A 24,677-nucleotide genomic window follows, 5' to 3' on the forward strand; every position below is an offset into this window, starting at 1 on the left:
CTTTAATGGACTGTCAGCAGGTAAATGTTCAGATGCTGGACATACAGGTTTCCCTCCTGTGATCTTGGCCATGTAAGCAGACTATAGCTTGTACAGCTTTTGATCTTACTATAGTAACTATCTCAGTGACCAGGTAATACTAAGATATTCTTCAATGCGCTTTCTCCAGGTGTTGCAAATAGGATGTCATTCATCTTAGCAAGGCTCTGGGTTTGTTTACGTGGTAGATCCATGGCCTCCGTTCACACTTTGGATTATGATGTGGGTTATAAGAGAACCTGTTACAGCCTCAATTCTGCAAGCAAGAATGTCTGGGATTCCTCAAGAGATGCAAATGACATTGGCAGCAGCTCTGTATAGACTGTCTCAGTGTATGGAGAGGGTGTGAACAGCCGGACAGGAAGCAGGAACTCTTAGTGATATGTAACTTCCAAACTAGAGCCTCGATTTCTCTCCTAATCCTTCATATACAATGGCACAATATCCTAGATTTTCCAATTATATCCTGTAACAATTTCACCTTTTCAAGGACATCTTTAGGACTGCAGCATAATGCATGTGTGAATGTGTGTGTACAATGTGTGAATACACACTGCATTTCTTGTGTTGGGATAGTGAGATGGAAGTCAGAAAGTTTCCACAAATCCAGAATTTATAGATCCTGAGTCTTTAAATAGAGATTAGTGACATTTGTGATTTCATAGGTCTTAAATTTCCTATTACTGGGGATTCTGGCTATTGGGGCCATCGCCAATCCTGAGATATAGATTGCCCGGTGCCCCATTTCTGGTGACGTTTGGCCATTGTAGTGAATAGTAGATTCAGCTGTGAACGGGAAACCGGGTACTCCCCCTTTTTTCAGGTTTGGTGGTGTCCTAGTTGTTGAATTCCTATCTACAATACATGAGACATTTATGACATACCATTCGATAATCCATAAATGTCTGCTTTAGGGAAGCTGTCACATAATTGTTCATGTAGTGGTGCAAAGGGGAGCTGCTTTTCTTAGAAAAAAAAAAGTACAGGTGCTTGTTCATTTCACCTTTCTGTATAAAGCAAAATCTAGCAAAGGACATGTGACAAACACATACTTGTGTGTGGGTTAATAAAGAGTTGCATTATAGACTTAAGGATTAAGAAAATGTTTTTGTGATTTATTGTGATCTGTCACATAGTGTTCAAAGGTTTTACAGAGGATACGCTGTGGCGGGCACCTGAGACCCATTTATTTCATTATTTAAAGAGGTCCTTTCACCACCAACTCGAACACTTTGCACCCCTAAATAGACAGTACTGCACTGTTTCTTAATGCAGCTGGTTTTTCGCTAGTCCCCCAAATTCATGAGCAATTGGTGCTGTACATAATCAAAGCATTGAGGTGCCAGCCTCTTAAAGAGAACCTTCCACCAACTCTCCAAGCTATCCTTCAATGTGTGCCACTCCTCTGATTCTGGGGCAGTTGGAATTTTGTCTCTAGCCCCACCATTGCTGAGCAATCAATGCTATTTGTTTCAGCACCCAATATTAGGTCATTTGCTGCCAAGTAGGTGGGCTTGTGCCATAGCAGAAATCCTTCAAGTACCCACCTTACTGTAGAAGTGCATGAGTAGCATATTGGGTGCTGAAATGACCAGCCAAGGTGGGGGCTAGCGAGAAAATTCCAACTCCACCAGTATCAAAGGAGTAGCACACATTGAAGGATAGGTTGGAGAGTTGGTGAAAGTAGTGAAAGGTTCTCTTAAAGAGACAGGCACCACGTCATGTACAGAAGCCTGAACAAGGAAAGCTGCAGTGTAGAGCATGGAGGACTGGACTGAGCCATTGTTGGTATAGGATTCTAGACTGCCTCATACACAGTTAGACAATATGTAACTGAGCAAAGCTAAAGTCAGCCAGGCTACTGTCACAGTGAGTAAAATATATAGCAGCAATAAATCACTAAGACAGTGACTATAACTAAAAGCACATCTACAACTCCTTTCACCATATAATCCTATAGGAATTGCCTGATACAAATGATAGCAGTTGGAAACTATGTTTAGTATTTAACTTTGGAAAGAGAAATTTTCATTAATGTAGAACAGATTTTTGCATTGTCCACACACTGTAAATTACATGTTCTTTGTATCTTACAAATAGCTGTGTGAAGTCTATATTTATAGGGATTTTTATAAGCCGTTTACCAGAACCCCTTTCACAAGCCCATAGTTTTGTTTCCATTTGTTGTATTGCTGAGCTCTAGGACTCTGGTGCCACCTACTGGCTTATTTTGGTACTATTTTCCCTAGTTAGCAATATATTCCACTGCAGAGAGCGTCTGACAGACCACTGGTGGGCAATAATAAAACAGATCACTGTTTGTCCCTGTAACTATTTATCTGAACAGAATATTAGTGATATTGCAAACCGTGTCATATTGTAATGGTCAATAAGGCTGAGTTTACACTACAATTTTTAGCTGAAAAACTGCATGTAGTTTTCCATTGCAGTAATAAGTAACACGTCACCTGTATTGTGATTTTACACTTGTGGTTGTGTTTATAGGGCTTTTTTTTTTTTTTTTTTTTCCTCAATAACGGGCAGCACATGTTACTATGCCAATTGCTATTAAACTGGAAACCCATCGTTTAGGCTACATGCGCATAGACCTAAAACTGCACGGTCAGCACAAAGATGTCATCCTTGTGCCGCCCTTCACCTCCATGGACCCATTCACTTCATCTAGTGATTCCAGGCTGCTGAACGTACCTGTCCTAAGTTTTTGCCTGAGTTCACTGCTGCATACACGGCTTGTGATAATATACAGGCATGTGTTTGGAGCCATAGCGACAAATGGGTCAGCATGCTAGTCATGTGTATAGAGCCTTACTGACCTCTCATAACTGCAGTTAAAAACTGCATGTAGTTCTGAAACGAGGCTGAGTGTACAGTTTTTTGTTGTGCGTTTTTGTTTTTTTGTTTTTTTAACACAAGAATTGCAGTAATTGCATGTTACTACTACACATGTATGGTAACGGCTATTGAAATGAAAACGTCTGGTTCCCTGGCATAGTAAAAATGTGTAATTTGCAGTACTGCAAATAAAAACCATGCTATTAAGTTTAAAAAATAAAAATAAAAAAAGTGTGTAAACCCAGCCACACTTTGCTGAAACGCAGCGATTTGACTGTTGCTGAAAAATGCACAAAGTATTATAGTCACAGCAAAGTGAATGTGATATCACTTAATCTCATCTCATTTTATAAAAAAAAAAAAAAAAAAATTATTTTACCTGTGGAATCCTTGTGTTTTTCCCCTCCTCATTTGAGGAAGCAAGTATTAAAAATACGAGGGAAAAGCAGATTTTTTCTGCTGCGGTTCAGCGACGTGTTTCTTTCTCTACTGTGGGGGGTTTTGTTTTGGTTTTTTTTGCTGTGCTTTGCTATATGTTACTGTAGTTGGAACAGTTCAGTAAAGTTTCCAAATTTGCTCAGACATTATCACTAATAATATTCGCATTAGTTTAGCTTTTCAGCAGTTTACAGGGGCAGATGTTATAAGCCAAGGGAGGGGCCGCTTTCTAGTCCACTGAGTATGCCATAAGTATCTGATAGCACCTATCTTGCCTCTGTTCCCTAGGTCTTACCTGATATGCTGTTTTCGTAACCCCAACCATCAAGGACAGCCTTCTCAGCAAGGTCGCAGTCAGAGAAGGGCTGGGAAGGGGGTTCATTTTTGGGATAGGTGTGCCAAACCTATAGGGAAATATAGCAACCATAATGAATTTGGTTCAGTTTGTTCTTTGTTGATGGTTGTCTAAATTTAGGGCAATAATGATAAATCTGCCTCGCCGTCCTCTTTGCTATATAACCTTTTAATAGAACATGCACTTCATGTATCAATAAAGAATCCACTGTTCATTGTATCTGCATGATTCTGCCTATTGTATGGGCTATTGTTACAGTATGAAGTCAGAAGACAAGTAGGGAATGAAATCCTCTGTTTAATGTAACATTGTCCTATTTATACATGTGCGGTGAGATGTAGAACAGGTACTTCAGTGTGCACAGTCCTGTTTATGTAGCTCAGTTTTTGGGAGGATATGCAACAGAAAGTATTTTTAGAACACTTGGCCTTCTTGTCTGTGTCTGTGCATGTATATGTGCATTTATCATTTCCAGCCTCTCTGCACTAAATCTGTTTTTTATAACTGTCAGCGAGATATTCCCGTCTATATAAACTCCACCGTCCTAATTTACACCAGGGTACGAATGGTAAACTTCCCCAGTCATTGAGCATCTGTTTGTTTAAAAAGAAGTCGATTACAAAGACCCTTAGTTAGGTAAGGCTTGGACTCGCTTAATTCGCTGGTAGCCCGGCATTTATTTGTGTTATTTATGTCACCATAGCATTCCATGTGAAAGACTAATGGTACTCCTGTTTGGTGTGGTGGGTGTTTTTTTTTTTTTGTTTTGTTTTTTTTGGGGTTTTTTTTTAAATACCTTTAATTAGAATTTTCATTCATCTTCTTGGTATTGTATACTCCAGAATACAGATAGATTACCTCAAGGGTATCTCCAAGACTAAACACAGAGTGTAAATGGTGGGCCAGCCTCTCCTCCAGTGTAACATGCAACAGATTCATCAGTGAGACCTTAAGCCCAGTCACTAAATCATGTATTCTATTAAAGGGGTTGTCCAGAATTAGAAAAATGTGGCTTGTTCCTTCCAGAAACAGTGCCACACTTGTCCATGGGTGGTGTCTGGGACTACTTCTAAGCTGAAGTGAAGGGGTGAGCTGCATTACTACACACAACCTATGGACAGCCCCTACGCCTTCCAAAAGTTTTTTTTTTTTTCTTTTTTTAAATTTACTTTTCTGTTTACATATCTATAAAAGGGTTTGTTTTTGCTGAGCACGTTATATTTTTTAGTGGTACCATTAAATGTTTCATATAATGTATAGCAACTAAACTATTGCTACATTAGCCATTTTATATAGTTTTTGGGGGGTTTATTTTACTACTTAAAAAGCAAAGTAGTACCAATATGAGATACATGGAACTTTTTGATCACTTTCTTTATTTTATCTTTGACCTAAAAATAGCAATATACACAGTTTTATTTTTTTTAGGCGGGATAAATGCTGCAGTTCGGACAATTTTGGATGCAGTGATAGAGTATATTATGTAAAATAAGTTTTTGATTTTTAATACCTTTTATTTAAAAAAAAAATATAAATATATATATATATATGTGTGTGTGTATATATATATATATATATATATATATATATATATATATATATATGTGTATATATATATATATATATATATATATATATATATATATATATATATGTGTGTATATATATATGTACGTATGTAATTTATTTATTTTTTATTTCATTTTTTTAATGTTTTTTTCAGTCTCCCTCATGACCTGAACATGGTTCACATGCCCCTGGCTGCCATTATAGCTGATAGTGGAGGTTCTGATTTCACCTTCTGATGGATCTGTTATGTGGGGTTGGAGTTATTCACTTTCCATGAATCTTCCAGCGAGATAGATATAGATATATATGACTGCTGCCATCTCCACAACTCTGCCATAAACTAGAAATTAGTTAAATAGTAAATTTGACTTGAGCTTTGCTTTATTGTAAAAAGAAATATATTTTATTTATATCTATATATACTGTATATATATTAACATACAGTTGTTGTCTGTCATGTCATTTAGCTGCGGACAAATAGTGACTCGAGCAGAGGATAGTACAACATGAACGGTGTCACCTCAGACCCCCAGAGCTTCTCTTGTCTTTGTCTTCATACCTTCCATACTTTTTTTGCTGATTGTGAAGGAGGGAATATTGGCAGGCTTGGCCATCCCTACATTGTATGTAGCTGTACATGGTGTAGAGCAGTGTGCAGCTTCTATAACGTAAGCTCCTGTCACAGATAATACAGCAAGGTAAGGATTGTATGGAATGGCAAGTATGGGCCTCTTTAAAGCATGCCTATAATCCTGTGACCGTGCCCAGCTTTGGAGACATAAAGTGTGGCCTCACTGGCACAGGTCCAGTGTCTGGCATCAGATCAGGAATATCAGCTGCCAGCACAACTGCAGCATTTATCTAGGCCACTCGGCTGCCGGCTCACAAGACTTCTATAGTGAACCCTTTAGTTTTCACATTTCTCCTGTCCTGCTTGAAGTTTAATTCTTCTGCAATCTGTGCTGAATCCAGTAATAAGGGCTCCCTTACACCAAGGCATTTGGTGATCTGTGGTTACAGTTCTAGATGGGTTCAGTGAGTGTTCAGACTGATACGTTTCTATGTATTAGTGGGTTACAGCTACGTGTTTATGAATAGAAAAATAGCCCTTGCACCATTCACATCAGAAGGCTTTCTATTACTACCCCTTGCACCATTCACATCAGAAGGGTTTCTATTACTACCCCTTGCAGCAGTTCACATGTACCTCAGTTACATTTATTATCATACAATCTGTAAATGTCTGTGGCAGTCTTTAACCACTTCAGGTTCCGGCTTTTTGGTTTCATGTTTTTCATAAATGTTCATTCAACAATTTATTTTTATTTTTTTATTTTTTTATTATTTTTTTTTTTGGGGGGGGGGTGTTTAGGACTATTCAAATGATCTCTGCATCTTTTTGGTGACGCATTTCTATAGTTTTCTCTGTCCCTTTATCTTTACATAGGTGCGATATTGTAGCCAGGGCTTGGGTTAGAACGTGTAACATGGACGTAGTAATGTTGCTGCTTGTTTGGGGGTTTTTTTGTGTGTGAGGGGGGTCAATTTAAAAATGGAGTAGCCCTTTGGGGGAATGAAGGCTTACTAGTGTCTGCTACCTCTGTGTAAGAAGGATATCACAAGATGTTAGGGAGGGCAGTTTTGTGATGGAAAGGAATTTGCTCTGTTCTCTATTGACTTTCCTAAGTACCTACAGCTCCACCACACTTGTCTGGCGGAGACGGGATACTCAGATGCAACGATATCCTTTTGTAAAATGGTACGAGACATCAGATTATTCTGCTGGGATTATAACCAGGATTTCTGCATGCCTATTGGACCCTGTCCTGGCTAAATGGCCACTAAATAGTAGGAAGGAGGTATTAGGCCTAGGGATGATCACTGGTGTGAATTTTTGGAGAAAATGCCACAGTTATCCCTAAGTGAGGCTTATAAGTTGTCTCAAATAGAACTGCTCTAACCAGTGTATGAAACACCTACATCTCTTTCTGTCATTGAGTTACATCTATATTCTTCATGCCCAATCTCGTGTCAAACCCAGCAATCTATATGTATGCTGTGATCATGTGAAATAATTTTGGAGATATGTGGTGGACACTATGAATAGGGTGTATGTGGCTAACCTCACTCTTTCTCCATTTGTATGTGTATTGGGTTATGTAGAAGACTTACCAGTCACAGAAATTGGGATGTTGGTGGTTGCCAGAATACTTTGTGTACCAGAGTCCCACCACTAGAGAATACATGGATAGAATTACTTTGTTACTAAGCATGGAAAGATGTATATACTGGAAGAGGAGGGGTCATTAGTAAAATCAACAAAAGATGGGTGCTGTGGACAGATCATTTAGGACTGACATTTAGAGAGATGTGTAGATTGATTTGATGACGATCCACATGACGTTTATATGAAGAGTGGGTGGGAATATTCCTTGCGTATTTGTCGGATATGTACCATTTAGAGGGCAGGATCCACAAGAACCCTTGGGTTACAGGTGTATGGCTGAATCTCTTATAGTCTTAATAATAAGTGGTTAACTGCATAACTAACCCCTTCTATTTTGGGGGACATGATAAATGGGTTACGGAATACTGATTATCTTTTCAGTGCATATTGTTCTGTGGGATGTGACCTGGAGGGGTGGGGGATATAGGCAGAATTTTGGGGCTTCTTCTGTTTGTATAATTGACAGTTTAAATGTTTTTGTTGAGGAAAAAAAAAAGTGGTTAAAATGTGAACGAAACCAAACAGTCGCCATTATTGATTATCCTACAGATTATTGATACTCTTTATTATTATTATTATTATTATTATTATTATTATTATTACTACAGATTTATTTAAATTTTTCCAAAATCTAATCAGTCCAAACAATCCGACTTTCTTTTCCAGTATACACAAGCCAGGTGGAGCGGGATTAGTTGCAGCACAAATGTAGATGTGTTTTATGGGCTATTAAACTTGCTAATGATTTGCAAGGCTAAAAGCTTTGTGTGTGGATGACAATGGTGAGGCGGCGCGGTGTACGGAGAAGCCATACCTCTGTGTAAGGTGGAGGGTGCTGTGCTCTGTAATATCTGACATTGGCTCAGGAAGACTGCAGTAAATCATTGAGTGTAAGGACAGTTCTCAGAGTTTATATAATTAATGGGGCCCCCTCCCCAATAACCTCATTGTTTCCGTTTCCTCCGGTTATGTCAGTGACTGCTATTCCACGCTGTTTAAAGTTTTACTGTGTCAATATTTAGATACCATGACACGTGTGTATGAATTCTTACCAGATTTTGTAGTTTCCCACATAAATCTTGTTGCTGCGTCTCTCTCTGTCATTTAGGGTGAATCTTGCATGTTTGTTACATATGCAACTTTTAGTATGATCAACCATCAAAGTGAAAAGAGATGACGGCTTGCAACACTCTTGTAAAATTCAATCTTTTAATTCATTCCATTAAAATATAGAAGAAATCACACAGAAAAAAGTGCAACGAAAAAACAGAAAAGTGCCATAAAAACGCTAATGCGTTTCGGGGTGTACTGACCCCTTAATCATAGCGTATGCGCTATAACCTATACGCTATGATTAAGGGGTCAGTACACCCCGAAACACGTTAGCATTTTTATGGCACTTTTCTGTTTTTTCGTTGCACTTTTTTCTGTGTGATTTCTTCTATATTTTAATGGAATGAATTAAAAGATTGAATTTTACAAGAGTGTTGCAAGCCGTCATCTCTTTTCACTTTGTTGGATCGTCTACCTCCTGGGTCCGGAGGTTTGGTTTGGCACCTCTGAAGTCTTTACATGTGGCGGTAAGCTTACAGCCCATTATTTTTTGTTTCTCTTTTTCTATGATCAACCATGTTTAGCAGAGCGAGATGACTGAGTCTTGTCATATGGAGGGAGGAGGTCTATGAAAATAGATGTGGATTCAAAGGGCTTTGGAAACACATTAAGTTTTGGCTCTCAGAAGTTCCCTATATACTGCGTAAACTTGTATACTGCCATAATGCATACATTGTGCAGTGCGGTAGACATGGACCTTGTTATAGAGGAGGTGCAGCTGCATCACCCTCTTGCCCCCCCAGAAAATTTTATACTTTGTGATTTCTAATAAATGGAACCTGAAAAAAATTGATGTAAATTGACAATCTAGATTTTGTTTTTTGGGGGGAGATTTACTCATATTTACCACAGGATAGATGATAAATGTAGGATTATGAGTTCCCACCATTGGAATCCAAACCAGTCCCCTACAACAGGGATCCCAAGTAACCTTTTTTTTCCCCCGTACGAGATGATGTTTAGTTGTTTCCTTCAGTACCATTGACTTTTATACACTACTGCAGTGAAGAGGAACAAGGGATTTGGACCCCAGACAATCACTAGAACAGGAAACCCACATGGATGGCCCCCCAGTATTTATATATTGATCACATTTCCAGTTCTATGTGGGAAAATAGCCATGCTGTCTTAGATAGAAATGAACCTGTTCTGAATAGGTGTTTGTATATGTAATGCACCTTTTGTGAGTAGTACCTACACACCGCGATAGATACAAGGTGCTGTGATCACACCGCACAGCAGATCTGCCCATGCGATCTACCAAGTTAGGCCAACTGTGCTTTCCATCTGCCATTCTGGTCTATCAGCTAGCATTGGAGGAAACCCGTTCTGGCTCCCTCTCTTAATAATTTCCAGCATTGCAGTCTCTGGGAGGACGGTCTTATAGTGACAGGCCAGGGCCTAACAAAGGTCTTCCAGGCTATGCTAACCTATGAGATGCATTTTATGTTCATGGTCAATAATACACAGGAATACACAGCTGTACAAGCGCATTAATGTTAAAGCGTACCAGTCATTTTATTTCACTTTTGCAGCAATGCCATTTTTGGTCATACTATGGCTTATGCTAGGTTCACATTGGCATTGACTCTCCATTGTTTTGCTCAATCAGAGGACCAGATGAACAGAGGCAAAACTCTGTAACCCAAGGGGTCAGACAGGCAGATACTGCGACACGGGGGTGAACATAGCCTTATACATGATATACCTCTCTGAGCTGGTATTGGAGATTAGCTGCCATACACTGCAGACAGTGAGTAGGGGGGAATCTGCTCTGTAACATTTCTCTCTCATTCAGAAACTGCTTCAGAATTATTCATAAGTGGCACCAGCCATGTTTGTTAGCCTTGTGTATCCTGTACCGCTGCATTCGCATCTGCACTGCCCTTATTCTGCCATTTTGGTCCATCTCAGGATCAGAAAACCAGAATAACTGACATCAAGAGACGCAGAAAATGACGGACACAAACTGATCCCCATCAACCACATTGACTATTATGGGGTCCTTTGGGTGTCCATTTTTTTCCTGAAATTGCCGGATAGAAATGTCAGGCTTTCAAGACTTTTCCATCCAGAGATTTCTGCTGAAAACTGCGACTAAGACTCTGGCTCAGATGAGAAGGTATCCTTAGTTGTATTAAAAGTCACTTCTTTAGTTTTGATCCAAAGAAGGACTAATAACTGCATATTTCTTCTGGAGAAGTCACACTTGTTCCAGGAAGCAGAAAGTGACACAACCTGTCCTGCAAGCTTTACAATTGTGAAGGTTCCTCTTACCATGTACAGTATTCAGTATACAGTGCTCTTCTTTCCGTCACTTCTTTCACTGAAATGCTAGAGATATTTTTAAAAAGTACATTCTGCCGCCTGGTGGTTAACCATTGCAATGACAGATGTTTTGTAGTAAATAAATATAAACTGAAGATGATGTCTATACACCTTAAGATAAGATAAGATAATCCTTTAATAGTCCCACATCTATTAATAGTGTACATCTTTTATTTACTTGTTACAATTCTTTTTCAGCTTTCTAGAGAGAATTGACCACGTTAGGCAAAATGACTACACACCAACAGATCAGGTGAGGTTTTTTATGGTAATTATTTTGCCTGTGTTTTATATGTGTTACGGGTGCTAAAACATATATACAACCTGTGTGTTACCATGAGTTCAAGTATGATGATCTAAGAACCATCCAGTGATGGCAGCTACAGATGGTGACCAGTGTGTTTCACCTGGATCTTGATAAATGATGTCGGCAGTAGAGGTTAAAATCAGTTCCTAAATCATTCCCCTAAATATGTATTGAACTAAGAGCTTATTCATATGACAGGCCCTGTTGTCTGAGTAAGCTCTAAGGATGGGAGGTAGTCAGACACTCATCAGTAGTAACCAAGCCACCCAGTCATTTTACCTTCATGTTGAGAGCAGTGTCTGTTTCCTTTATAAATAAGATTATTATCACTAGTCACAAAAATTGTCTGTTTATGGCCAGTAGTGAGAGTATTTTTCGACACACTTTTCAGAAACTAACCTGTACTTGACTATTGCTTACTTTGGGTCAGAATTTCACTTCAGAATCTTGGTGCATTTAAGCCACACTTCCCCTAAAGTTACTCCCCTTTTCAGGCAAGTCTGAAAATATTGGTTTTAATCTAATGCGCCATCTTATGCCTTTTTTTTTTTTTTTTTTTTTTAAATACATAACTTGTAACACCAAGGTCGAGTTGCAACCACAACAGTAAATGTGCCTAGCCATAAAGCATTTCACTTGCTAAAGGGATTCTATCATTAGATTTAGGCAGATTTGCCTAACAACATGTTGGAATAGTCTTTAGAAAGCCTATTCTATCCCTACCTCTATTTAGCTTTTATCAGACTCCATTTTTAAAGTACAGACTTTATTCTTATATGTTAATTCTGTGCACAAAGCACAGGGGGCTTTCTCCGTGTGCTCTGAGCACAGCAACGTCATATCCAGTATCCCGCCTTCTTTGGCCGCTACACGTCCCTTCATGTGTAGATATCCGGGATACTGGATATGACTGTGCTGTGCTCGGAGCACAGGAAGAATGATGAAAACTGCTTGGACGTATCGGTACGACCTTTCAGAATAAGACAACCACTCTCTGTATGTAAAAACCCAATGGGCGTCTGGAAGCAGGTAACTTTTAAATCAGTCGGGGGCAGTGAAAAAAAATTAAAAAATAAATAAAAATGCATACTCGCCTGTCCCCAACGCTCCTGTATCCTCCCTGCACGTCCCGGGGCTTCTGCCGGGTCTCTTCCTGGGTTCTGATGAAGCCGCTGATTGAGCTCAGCAGAACTCCAGAAGAGACCTGTTGAGCAAAAGGTACAGAAAACACGCTGGGGCAGGACACTGGAGCAGCAGGGACAGGCGAGTATGATTTTTTTTTTTTTTTTTTTCCTTTTTCATTGCCGCCAGCTGATTTAAAGGGGTTGACCATTTTTTGCCTGAACAACCCCTTTAAACACTACAACTTGTCCTGCAAAAGAACAAGTCCTCATACAGCTCCATTGATGGGAAAATGTTATAGCTTTGGTATGTGATGATGAAAGAATACAAAAAATGGTCATTAAGGCTGAAACAGGCTGTTCACTGAAGGGTTAAAGAGTATCTGAATACATAGATGTGACTTTCATAATTTGTTGCGTAACACATGTTCCTGTGTTTCAGGATTTATTAAGATGCAGAGTTTTGACATCAGGGATTTTTGAAACGCGATTTCAAGTAGACAAAGTAAATTTTCAGTAAGTACAACCACTGTTTTTAATTCCTTCTGTGTTGTACATATTGTGTGTATATTGTGTGTGTATATACAGCAGTTGCATTGAGTAGAAGCCAATACTTTACTAAAGCTCTACTTCACATAATACTATCATGGGTGGAGTAGTACAAATGAAATCAAGATCTATATGGCTGGACTCTTCTGGAGAAACATTGTGGCCTGATGTTTAATGAAATCCAATTGCATCAAATTTCATTCCTGCATTGTAGGCATGTCTGCCTTCTACCAGAAACAGTGCCCCAGCTATCCATAGATTGTGTCTGGTATTACAGCTTACTAAAGTAATGCTTTTGGGAGAAAGCAGATTTGTTTCTCTTATTCCAGTACCTTTTATGGACCTGTTGTAAATTACCAAATGACCTGATGTCTTCAGTATTAAAAACTACATGTAATAGCTATGATCATGGGGTTTTTTATATGCTGCAGGTCATTACTTAAGAAGACCTAATAGATCTGTTTCTTTATTAAAGCTAGCCAAAGTAGCAGCAGAACCACAAAAACACGTGTACTGGAAACGTTCTGCCAGTTTTAGTTTCCACTCCACTACTATGTTGTAACTTTGAGCAACAAAATAACACAAAGATATGAGTTTGACATCATGGCTCAACATGCCTGACTATGTGTTGGCACTTCAAAGTAAAGTAATGGAATGGAATGCAGAGAAAAAAATTCCTGATGGGAACAATTGCAGCTAATGTCATATATTTCATTATACTATATGAGATAATCCTTTAATAGTCCTACAATGGGGATACAGCATCATGGATAGTACAGTAGTATATAGCGAGAGAGAAACACATACAAGCTCATGGCAGATATGTAGGCATTGGGAATAGGTGTTTTCTGGAGCTGTAGCGACCCATCCTGCATCTTCTCACCTGCATGTTTTGTCTGTATTACACTACTATTAGTCACTGCATAAATATCGCCAGGTGACCCTGCTAAGGGCCAGGTCTAGGGAGCGTCCACTTCTGTCATACGGTGTTATCCTAATTCACTTGTGCTGACAGGATGTTTCTTTCCAACAGTATGTTTGATGTAGGAGGACAAAGAGATGAAAGAAGAAAATGGATCCAATGTTTTAACGGTAAGCGCCTATTTCTTTTTCCTGTTCTACCATGTTCATAAAACAGTACCAGTTGTGGCCTCCCCTGCAATGGAATATAATGTAAAAACTGGCACCAGAACCTCCCCTAAGTATTGATGCAGAAATAAACTAAAATAGGCCACTTTTATGTCTTCCATTTTTGTGCCAGCAGATACTGATCTAAAAAATGATGGCATCACACGAACCAGCATGGCTATACAACCTACTGCCAAAGCCGAGGTCATGATGCCTGTTACATAGCTGGGTCCAGAGCAGTTTCTCAGATACCCTTATCCCAGTTATAAATAAATGTACCATTTTTAGACCTACGACCACTACAGATGGTGTGATGAGGTCTTCCTACGTGTAGGTATCAGAAGGGGAGAAATGGATATTTATTCCAAAATAAATATGGCTATAGAACATATAATTCACTTCCTGCATTAGGGATCCATTTGCCAGAAGTTCAACAATATTCAGAGCAGATATGTGAGTAATAAGGACATACACTAATATAATGGGATTGCATAATTAAAGAAGCACTCCGAGAAAAAAATATTTTTCCTTTATTTGTAATAGACATCCAGTAAATAGGTGTGCAGTGATTTTTATTAGGCTAGGTTTACATGTGCACTCTGAATTCCTGTCAGAAATATAGAATAAATGTCTGCTCGTCGCAAACAATCATCCATAAGGTTCCTGTGCAGGAACTTTTTATAGTTCTCTGAAACCCGGCCATGATTTCCTTACTGTGCACAGGTTATCAGGCAGAGACCCCACATGCAGGAAAAGATAACCTGATCACAAGGAAGTCATGGCTGAGTTTCTGACATGTGCCAGACCATGCATTCATGGTTGTATCCATTGGCAATGACTGTTGGTACTAAGATGGTTAGAGAAAATCTTTTACTTATTTACTTATATCTGCAAAAGTGTCTTGTCATCTCTATATTTAAATATAACTATTTTAATGAGGAACTAAGGGGCCAAGGCCTGAGAAACAACACCATAGCGTTATCCCCCCTCCACCATTTGCAGAGGGCACAATGCAGTCAAACAGGTAATGTTCTCCTGGTGTCCACCAAACCTAGAGTGGCCCATCAGACTGCCAAATAGAGAAGTGTCATCTTTACAGCACTCCATAATGCTTCTTGGCACTGTGCTGAAGAACGTCGTCAGTGTCCTCCTCTGGAATTCAGTGATGTCTACTTTCACAAGTGTTTGTAACAGTAGACTATATGTCTCAGTGCACTTGTGGCAATGGGACTGAATGAAACGCCTGAATTCAGTTAAAAGTTGTGACCTAAAGCTTTCCTGGCTCTTATGTTAAGTGTATGCTGTGAAGGGGCGTAATGCAAAAGTAGCCTGCAGATTACCAGTCTACAGTGTGGAAATGTGAATTTTTAACTCTGTAGGACCATTATTTTTAGAATGTATATGATTTTGGTAATATCAGTCCTGTGTGCTGCTACTGGCACAACCACCTTTCCTTTACTGCAGATTTAGGACAATACACCACCTATAACATATAGGTCAAAATTATTCCTCCATAGCCTGAGCCACTGATACGAAGTATTATGTAAATGATCATTCCAATGAATCAAGAATGAAAGGGGATTTTTATTACCTTATATTGATGCCCAATCCATAGAATAATAGACCCCCACTGATCTCATGTTGATAGACAGGTACCAGCTATATCTGGTCTGCTGGGTGTACAGGATATATTGCTGACTGTGCTTACTTCTCTGTTCCAGATGTCACAGCTATCATTTTTGTAGTTGCAAGTAGCAGTTACAACATGGTCATTCGAGAAGACAATAACACAAACAGACTACGAGAAGCACTGGACCTGTTCAAAAGTATCTGGAACAACAGGTACAGTTCTGCTTAGGTTTGGAGGGGGCTAAATCTATCCGTAATCTGCAGAAATTACTCCATCTAAACACGTCAAACACAGATGAAAAATTACAATGAGACCTATATAATGACCTGTGATAGACAATATCAGTTAGACAATTTTCAGGCTCTAGGAAAGCTGGGTTATGTTAATTGCTATGATGGTGGCCATAATAGTTGTCACAGAGATTTCAAAGACAAATGTTTGCAGTGAATTTTAAGATGTTCTCATAGTCTTTAAGCTCCTGACATTATGTTGTGAATATGTAACAAACTTTGCATTTAATTAAATATACAATATTATTATAAAAAAAAAAATTAAAAATAGTCCAGACATCCGAAACTTAAAATCTCATTGTATGATATAAAGTTTTACAATTTTCCAATATATGTTCTGTATAAATTTCTCACAGTATCTCTGCTTGCCGTCATTCATTCTGCTTACTTCATGGTCATGTGATGGACACACGGGTGCACAGCTCGTTACAGTCACAGCAATCAGACTGTGCACCCCCCTGTCCATCACATGATATGGTCTAATGAATGACGGCAAGCAGAGATCGAGAACTGATACAGAAAGTATATTGGAAAATTGTACAACATTTTATTACACAGACAATAACTTTTATCTCTAAATATTGGTCTGAAACTGGAAAACATCTTTAATCATAACTCCAACTTTAATCCCTGGCATGAAGTACATTATAGTTCGTAAGTGTCACATGTGAAATGATTCTCCTTATGTATGCCTAAAGGGAATCTTTAACTGGGACGTGTGCCACCTCACCACCATCATGTGCACATGCATAGTGAAGGTACAGGTATACTGTCCTTGGCTTCAGCACACACCACATGCACCTGGTGCCCCTGGAGAGGAGTCCAGGAATCTTCAACTAAAAAGCCAGGGGACAAATTTGGGACCGTAATCTCGAGTGGCATAAGGGGATGCTGCTGGTGGAAGAATCCCAAACCTGGTAATGTGCCCTTTAACTTCTGCAGTCTGATAATTGGAAGTAAGGCTCTCTTCTTGGTTTACATTACATGGCGTACATAAAGGCCTCCCAATGGAACCCATTGACTATTCACAGTTTGCCTGCAACAACACAATTTTTTTTTTTCTGTCAAATATGGTAGCATCTGCGGAGCCTACAACACAGCTTGAGCACAGCCTAAAGGGGTTTTCCGTGCAAAATTGTTTTTTTTTTTTTGTTTTTTTTAATTAAAAGGTCCGTTAGTGTTATTAATGGGTTAAAAGTGCACCCATATACTTTTAGCAGTGCTTTGAGTGATTTCTAGGTGCCCGTGGTATGTTCTACATTTGTTTACATGTGTAGCTTCCTACTATGTAAATTCTCGTGTACCTTCCACGCTACCTCCCTGTCGCTGCTCCCCTCCTCTTCTCTCTGTGTTACACCCCCTCTTTTGTCTCCCTAGCTAAACTACACTATCCTGCCCGCTAATAAGCCCACCTCCCTCCCTAGCTATGCTAAGCTAACTATCCTGCCCACCGATAGCCCCCCCACCCCCGCACCATAACATCATACTTATCCAGCTTCCAATGTGGGAGCCGACTCTTCTTCCCCTCTTCAATGTGCGCAGCCTGGAGACACTGCATATACACCGAAAGTAACTGTGAGACATGTGCAGTAGAGATGGATGGCCATCTCTACTGCCCATGTCTTGAACTCGCCTCCAGACTGCTCAGCGGTTTCAAGAGGAGAGGAGGACCCATTCTGGACACAGGAAGACATTGATGGGGGGGTTATCTGATTTTTACAGCAAGTGGGGGGGGGGGGGATCATGACCTACCTGCATGCAGATTTTACCTCACAAAGCCCCTTGAACTAAATGGAAGGTGGAACAAAAGAAAAGCTAGAGATTTTTTCCGCCTTCCATTCATTTCAGTGGACTATGTAAGGTGGAATCTGACTAAAGATAGGTCTTGACATCTAACTCCTATTGAAATAAATGGGAGAGTTGAGAGGCTTTTTTTTTAGGTAGATTCCACTTCAAAATCCACCTGAAAAAAAAAAATAGTGTGAACAATCCTATCCTACTAATATTATAATCCTATCCTTCCTATACTTAATACTTAATAAAGTTTGGATGTTTGTTATTCAATCACGCAAAAACGGCTGAACGGATTTGAATGAAATTTGGCACATAGATAGATTGTAACCTCGATTAACACACAGGCTACTTTTTTCCTGGTAAATGACATGGCTTCACGACTGTTATGAATTTATGTTCGTATACTATATTACACTGCACTTGCAGCGGCCTTATCTCACGTCCCAGGTCTGTTATCTCTCTGTGTAAACACACACTAACCCTCAGTGAATTCTGTACACACATCTGCATATTATCTGATCTGCTCCAGGCAGTGCTCACACACTGGATGGGAAAACACCTTTAATCCAAATTGGCAGTTTGCTACTTTTGAACATGCCGGGAAAAAGAAGAACTAATTTGTAGCAAAATTCTAACACAACGCCAGCTATGAAGGAGCCAGACGTTAACAGAGTTCTCCTCAAGTGGAGCTGACGGGGATCATAGGCATCAACAACATGCTCATTATATGGCATCCTTGCGAGCTGCTGAGATGCCGGAACAATCACGGGCACAGCACAATGAATGAGTTTAGTGGCAGGCCAGCTTGACAGCTGCCAAAATGCCGGAGCAGGTGGATTATCAAAGCCAACAACACGCTCATTATATGGCTTCCTGGCGAGCTGCTGAGATGCTGGAAAAATCACGGGCACAGCGTGAGGAATGAGTTCAGTGGCAGGCTAGCTTGACGGTTTCCGAAATGCCGGAGCAGGCTGATCATCAACGCCAACAACACGCTCATTATATGGTGTCCCAGCGACCTGCTGAGATGCCAAAACAATCACAGGCACAGCGTGAGAAACAAGTTCAGCATCACGACAGCTTAAAGGGGTATTCCCACCTCACATACTCAGCAGTCTTCACTCTTGTAAAATCTTCTTTCTTCCTGGTTTCTTGCATCATTTGGTGGGCGGGGTTTCACAGGCAACCTGCCGTTTAGCTCCGCCCCCAAATTTATGTGTAGCCCCGCCCACCCACATTGAACTATGAAGTACAGGCAGCAGCAACTCCATTCTGCGTTACATACAGACACTGCCTGTCTCTGCCATAATGAACACAACTGAATTAGCTAGCCTGATAACTGGGAGAACAGAAGAAATGAAAGCAGCTCCTCTATCTGAGTGCAGGACCTAGGTCACATGGTGTAGACACAGGATTAGCTAGATACACAGGCTCACTCCCTGCACTTAGCCCCTCCTCCCTCCCCCCTCAGAGCAGGCAGACACATCATTTGACTCAGGAGCAGCTAAGTCAGGGCTGTGGCCACAAAGAACTGAATAAAGTAAGATAGTGGACAAACAAAGCAGTTTTGCTGAAGCATTGTATTTAGGAAAAGTCTTACATCCACATTAACAAGCATTATAGATAGGATCCTTGTGATGGGACAACCCCTTTAAGAGCTGCAGAAACGGCAGAGCAGGCAAACCATCGACAGCAGCAATTTGATGAATATAGGCGGATCATCGATGCCAACAACATGCAGACAGTCGCGGGCAGAGACACAAACGACATATGAAATACGTGAGTGCAAAACTGGGCAATTCTTATAGGGCCACTACACAAACAAAATATATATAAATATACCTGTGCGAAGCCGGGTCCTCTTGCTAGTACCCTAATAGTTCTCTCTGCAAATATACAGCAGAATCCTTTAACTATCTATTATGAACAACCTTTATGCTGGCCACATGGTGGCAGCAGTGATCTTATAAACTGACAAAATCCAAAGCATCCTGGATTGTAAGACCGAGCAGCATTTACCATCTTTATGTCTAAAGTTATATTGAAAAATAATGATCCTGGAACCTGGCTGAGCAGAGGGCTTTATAACACCAAAGATACAAAGGTGTAAATTCTGTCTCAAATGTTGTCATTGACTGTATCTCCTTGATATGCCAGTATCACACCTTTCTAGTTATCTCTGTTTTCTCTTCTGATGGATGAACATTATAGGATGTCATGAGAAGTCTTCTAGTTAGGACCTCAGTGTAGATCTGTTTGAGCTCACAAATCTGTCTTCTGCATCTACAGGTGGTTACGGACTATATCTGTCATTTTATTTTTGAACAAACAAGATATGCTGGCTGAAAAAGTCTTGGCAGGGAAATCAAAAATAGAAGATTACTTCCCAGAATACGTGCGCTACACTGTACCCGACGATGGTAAGAAACGTGACTGTTTACCATATTGTAGAGGGTTGACCATAAGACATTTATGACAGGATGCGCCACGTGTGATAGATGTGAATCCCACCTCTCGGCCCCACACCCGTCTCTAGAATGAATCTCCCCAGGATCTAGCTCACCCCATCCCTACTGACTGTCAAATCCAGGCTGTCAGTGTTGGTTGGATTTACAGAAAGGGTGCAAATCTTTGAGCTACGCTGTTTTTATAGTTCATAGAATGAATGGTAGTTACAGAAACCACATAGAACAGCAAACCACGCTGTTTCTGTAACTTGCAGAACTTATGGAAACCGCATGGCAGAGAGCTTAGCTGTTTCTGTAAAACCCTACCACTGCTAACACTGTGGATTTCACGGTCAGTGGGAACGATATGGGGGAGAACTTTGGGGGCCATTTTAGGGATGGGTGTAGATCCCAGAGCTGATTCTTACATCTACTAACCATTTATGATGCGGTTTGTAAGGTAGCCTGTAAGTTTTACGTGGAATATTGCACAGGTATAAGCTGTTTGTAATGTTTTAGAACTTCTCCTGTGGAGTCTATGCACTTTGCTTTCTTCCTAGGCCTTGTTCATTAGCCTGTTCCTTACGGCCAGTGATGTTTGTTTCCACGGCTTAGGCTCTTTTAGGGACCTAAGCTGTGAAGACTTTGAAACAAATCATCTTAGATTTACAAGAAATACTGGAGTACAGTTTGGTTTACTAGATCTGTCTAAATCTTTTCTGCAGCAACACCAGACGCAGGAGAAGATCCCAAAGTGACCAGAGCCAAGTTTTTCATCAGAGATGAATTTTTAGTAAGTGATTTTAATGCTTGTTTAAACTCTTTATCTTTGTTTGCTACAAGAATAAAATTGCCTTACATGTTTTAAAGCCAAACATTTATTAAAAGTGAAGTGTTTATCCAACCTAAAACAAAGGAGCATATAGATGGATTTGATGAAAGATACGCAACCCCCTCTCAAGCTCCACCAACTCTTTTCCTGATCACACCCATAAAACCAACCCTAAGGCTGAGTTCACACTGAGTTTTTTGGTCAGGAATTTGGTCAGGAAACAACCTCCAAAAAAAAGCCTCCCAATAGAACTCTATTGAGAGGCTTTATTTGGAGGCTGATTTTGAGGCGGATTCATGACCAGCTTTCAGTCGCAGCTACCTCAGAACCTGAAGCAGCCTCCGCCTCAGGTTACGGTCCAAAAAACTCCATTTAAACTTACCCTAATAATACCCTGACACTTGCCAATTCTGTAGGGTTCTTTGCAGCAGTCACCTCCTTTATGTAACAGACAAAGTTACAATGGAAAAAAACACCTCTATTATTGAACCCAATGAGCCATCACTGCATTCACTACTGGTAATAGATGATGTCACAGCTTATCTACTCCTCTGCACAGAGCTAGAAAACTCTCCTATTAGACTGTCTATGGCCATGATTATGATTAGAGATGAGCGAACACTATTCGAAACAGCCGTTTCGAATAGCATGCTCCCATAGAAATAAATGGAAGCGGCCGGCTATGTCCATTTATTTCTATGGGAGCGTGCTATTCGAAACGGCCGTTTCGAATAGTATTCGCTCATCTCTAATTATGATGTAAAACATATCTACAACTAAATGCTGTTAACAGAGCAGAGGAGAAGCTCAGGCAAGATGGCAGCCCCCATAATCAGGTACAGAAAATAGAATAAAAATTCATAATCAGGTAAGAAAAAAAACTGAGCTATTTCACTGGTTTTAATAACACAAACCCCCTGGTGACACATCTCTTCTATGAGCTGAAACATTTTCTTGTGTCCTTTATTTTATTCTGGAGGACTTTAGAACTGGAACTTGTTTTTCTAGATCTGTGTTCTTGTAATGAATTTTGCTGAGTATCTAAAAAGAGGCCTGTTTGTGTTTCTGCAGAGGATAAGCACGGCAAGTGGCGATGGAAGACATTACTGCTACCCTCATTTTACCTGTGCCGTAGACACGGAGAACATTCGCAGAGTTTTCAATGACTGTCGAGATATCATCCAGAGAATGCACCTCCGCCAATATGAACTCTTGTAATCGTTCTCACCATGGAGCCTGTGGTTTTAAATACTTTGCTACTTTTTTCTGTCTCTTTCCTCTGTACTGCTCCACACAGGTTGGAACATCCCCACAGCGCACTTTTTTCTAGGCTTCTACCCTTTTATTTTTGGTATTTTTGTTCAGCGAGGATTTTCTTCCCCAATTTTGTTTTATGAGAGAGGGCGTTTTCTGTCCTTGTTTTGCTTTACACTTTTTTTTTTTTTTTTTTAAATCATTCCACTATACCAGTGCTGCTCTCACCCGTAACTAGGAAACCTATTGGCCTTTTATCAGAGCATAGATTTAAGCTTTTGCAACTCATGTATCCTTAGTAAATCTAGCACTTCTCACCTTCGCAGACACTTTTGTAAATGGCGGGATCATAAAGTAGCCCCCAGTTCCAATTTCACATACGCAGTGTGCCCCTCACTGTCAATTCTGCAGCTTTGCCAGCTGAAGAATTCCTGCACGCCTCTTCCTGCTAGGCTGAGCATGCATTGGGCAGACGCTTCTCATACCCCTTCCCGCTAAAAGGGACTATTGTTCATAAAGTGACCACATTACAAAAATCTGGGGTACAATTACACAAAATCCTGCAGCTCACCCTAAACTCCTTGGGGGCTATTGGCATCTATTGAAATGTGCCTATAAGATACGTAGTCCACATATTTTGTGGGCAGAGCTAATATATTTATGCTATTGATTCACTAGGTTCTGGTGACATCACTTCAGAACGGTGCACGTCATGCTTCATTTCTCGGTGATGTTTCCGGTGAACTAACAGGCTGATCGGCTGTCGGTTCACCTCATACAATGGAAAGCGGTGCGTACATTGTGGAAAGGAATGTGGTTCCTGTAACTATTGTGCCGTAAAGCAAGGATGAAGGTGCCCGTCTTGGTGTGCAAACCCAACCAAGTCTGCAGTAAGTGTGCAGGCCACGATGGGGCAGGGAGACGACATATTTATTACTATGGCAATCCCTTTACACACTCCTGATTCTTTAGAACTGTTACATAGCTGTCTGTGGAGTACCCCGGATTGAAAAGGCAGAGATGAGATGTCCTGAGAGGCAATATCAGAACTGTTTTGTTTTTTTATTAGTTTTTTGTTTTGTTTTTTATATCACAGACCGCACCTTTCTAAAGTTCATGTTATTAATCATTGATATAAAAATATATAGATATATATAGAGAGAAATAAATTATATTAGGATCTACATATTTTAGAGGCAGGGAAATGTGAAGTTGCCCCTCTGGGGTAAGGATGAGAAGCGCTGATTTCAATATAATACTGACAAGAGTCTGACCTCTTCTGCGGAGAAGGGACACAATAATTTTTTGAAGTAGCTTTGCTTTAAATGGCTCTCTGAACAAGAAAGGTTTAATACCATTCCACTAAGCCTTAGGCTACCTCTGTTCTTTTAGCATTTTTTTTTTTTTTTCTAAATCTTTTTGATGGGCACTGGCCCTTGCAAATTGTACCCATCTTTTAGATGGCACTATGCTCAGACTTATCCCTGTGTGGGTTTACTTTATTTTATTATAGCTATTTTTCTTTAACATGACACTGAAGAGTACTTGATGGAGGAAAAATGAAATAATGCACTTTGTATCAGGAAAAAAAAAAACAAAAACAAAAAAAAATACTGTTGAGGAAGTACACACACAATGTAGCAGCACCAGAAATATTTATTAATGTCACAAGTTTTAGCGTTTGTTGAGTTGCAGGTCAACTGATAAAGTGACCTCTGCTCTTTGAGCCTTCAGGTGGAGGGGGAGGCTTGTACAACATTGCAGAGCAGTGGGCTGCAGGCCTTTTGTGACACCGAGGAGTTTAAAGAATGTTTCTGGGACAGTACATAGACTAGGTAATGAAGAGGCAAAGTCAAGCAATTTTTTACCTTTTATTTTATATGGTGTATTGTGGCTAAGTGTTTCTGCACACCTCAGGCATTCAAACTGCAGCTGCTTTCAGCCTCTCACGTCAAGGCAGAAAAGAGAAGAAAAAAAAAGATATACAAAAAAAAAAAAACACAAATTACCACCCTCACTGATATTATACGTTCTGTCCACAGATGATCTTTTTAGCCTTAGATCATTACTGGGCGTTAGTCCTCTATATAGATTTTTTTTTTTTTTTTTCTTTTTGATTTTGTTTAACTGCTGGTTTATTATAATGTACAGATGTAAAATGTAATATTATTTTGTACAACTTTATTGAAAAAAATAATACTTGTAGAAGATCTTTGTGCCTTGATTATGGCTGTACCTGTAAAATGAGCTAAGATGTAAGTATGTTTTTGATTGCGCTGTACAGCTTGATGTCAAAACTTGCCTGCAGCTGTGACTGCGGGTAGGAACTATCTGTAGAATTTAGTTTTTTTCTGGTTTATATAAAAAGAAGGAAATGCTCTTTAGTACAAAAAAAAAAGAAAA

At 39.9% G+C, this 24,677-nt stretch overlaps 1 protein-coding gene across 2 annotated transcripts in view; it reads left to right on the forward strand.

Moving 5' to 3' along the window:
• GNAL (G protein subunit alpha L) overlaps positions 1-24,279 on the forward strand; it is a 184,619-nt gene extending 160,340 nt beyond the window's left edge. For both annotated transcript variants that reach the window (XM_075270701.1, XM_075270702.1), the window contains exons 6-12: positions 11,121-11,175; positions 12,793-12,866; positions 13,933-13,991; positions 15,749-15,869; positions 20,031-20,161; positions 20,914-20,981; positions 22,092-24,279. In XM_075270701.1, the coding sequence (XP_075126802.1) occupies positions 11,121-11,175; positions 12,793-12,866; positions 13,933-13,991; positions 15,749-15,869; positions 20,031-20,161; positions 20,914-20,981; positions 22,092-22,238 (655 nt within the window). In that variant the 3' untranslated portion in view covers positions 22,239-24,279. The remainder of the gene's footprint in view (positions 1-11,120; positions 11,176-12,792; positions 12,867-13,932; positions 13,992-15,748; positions 15,870-20,030; positions 20,162-20,913; positions 20,982-22,091) is intronic.
• Positions 24,280-24,677: the final 398 nt, after the last annotated feature.

The sequence above is a fragment of the Leptodactylus fuscus genome, chromosome 4, assembly GCF_031893055.1.
Source record: "Leptodactylus fuscus isolate aLepFus1 chromosome 4, aLepFus1.hap2, whole genome shotgun sequence".
Taxonomy (NCBI): domain Eukaryota; kingdom Metazoa; phylum Chordata; class Amphibia; order Anura; family Leptodactylidae; genus Leptodactylus; species Leptodactylus fuscus.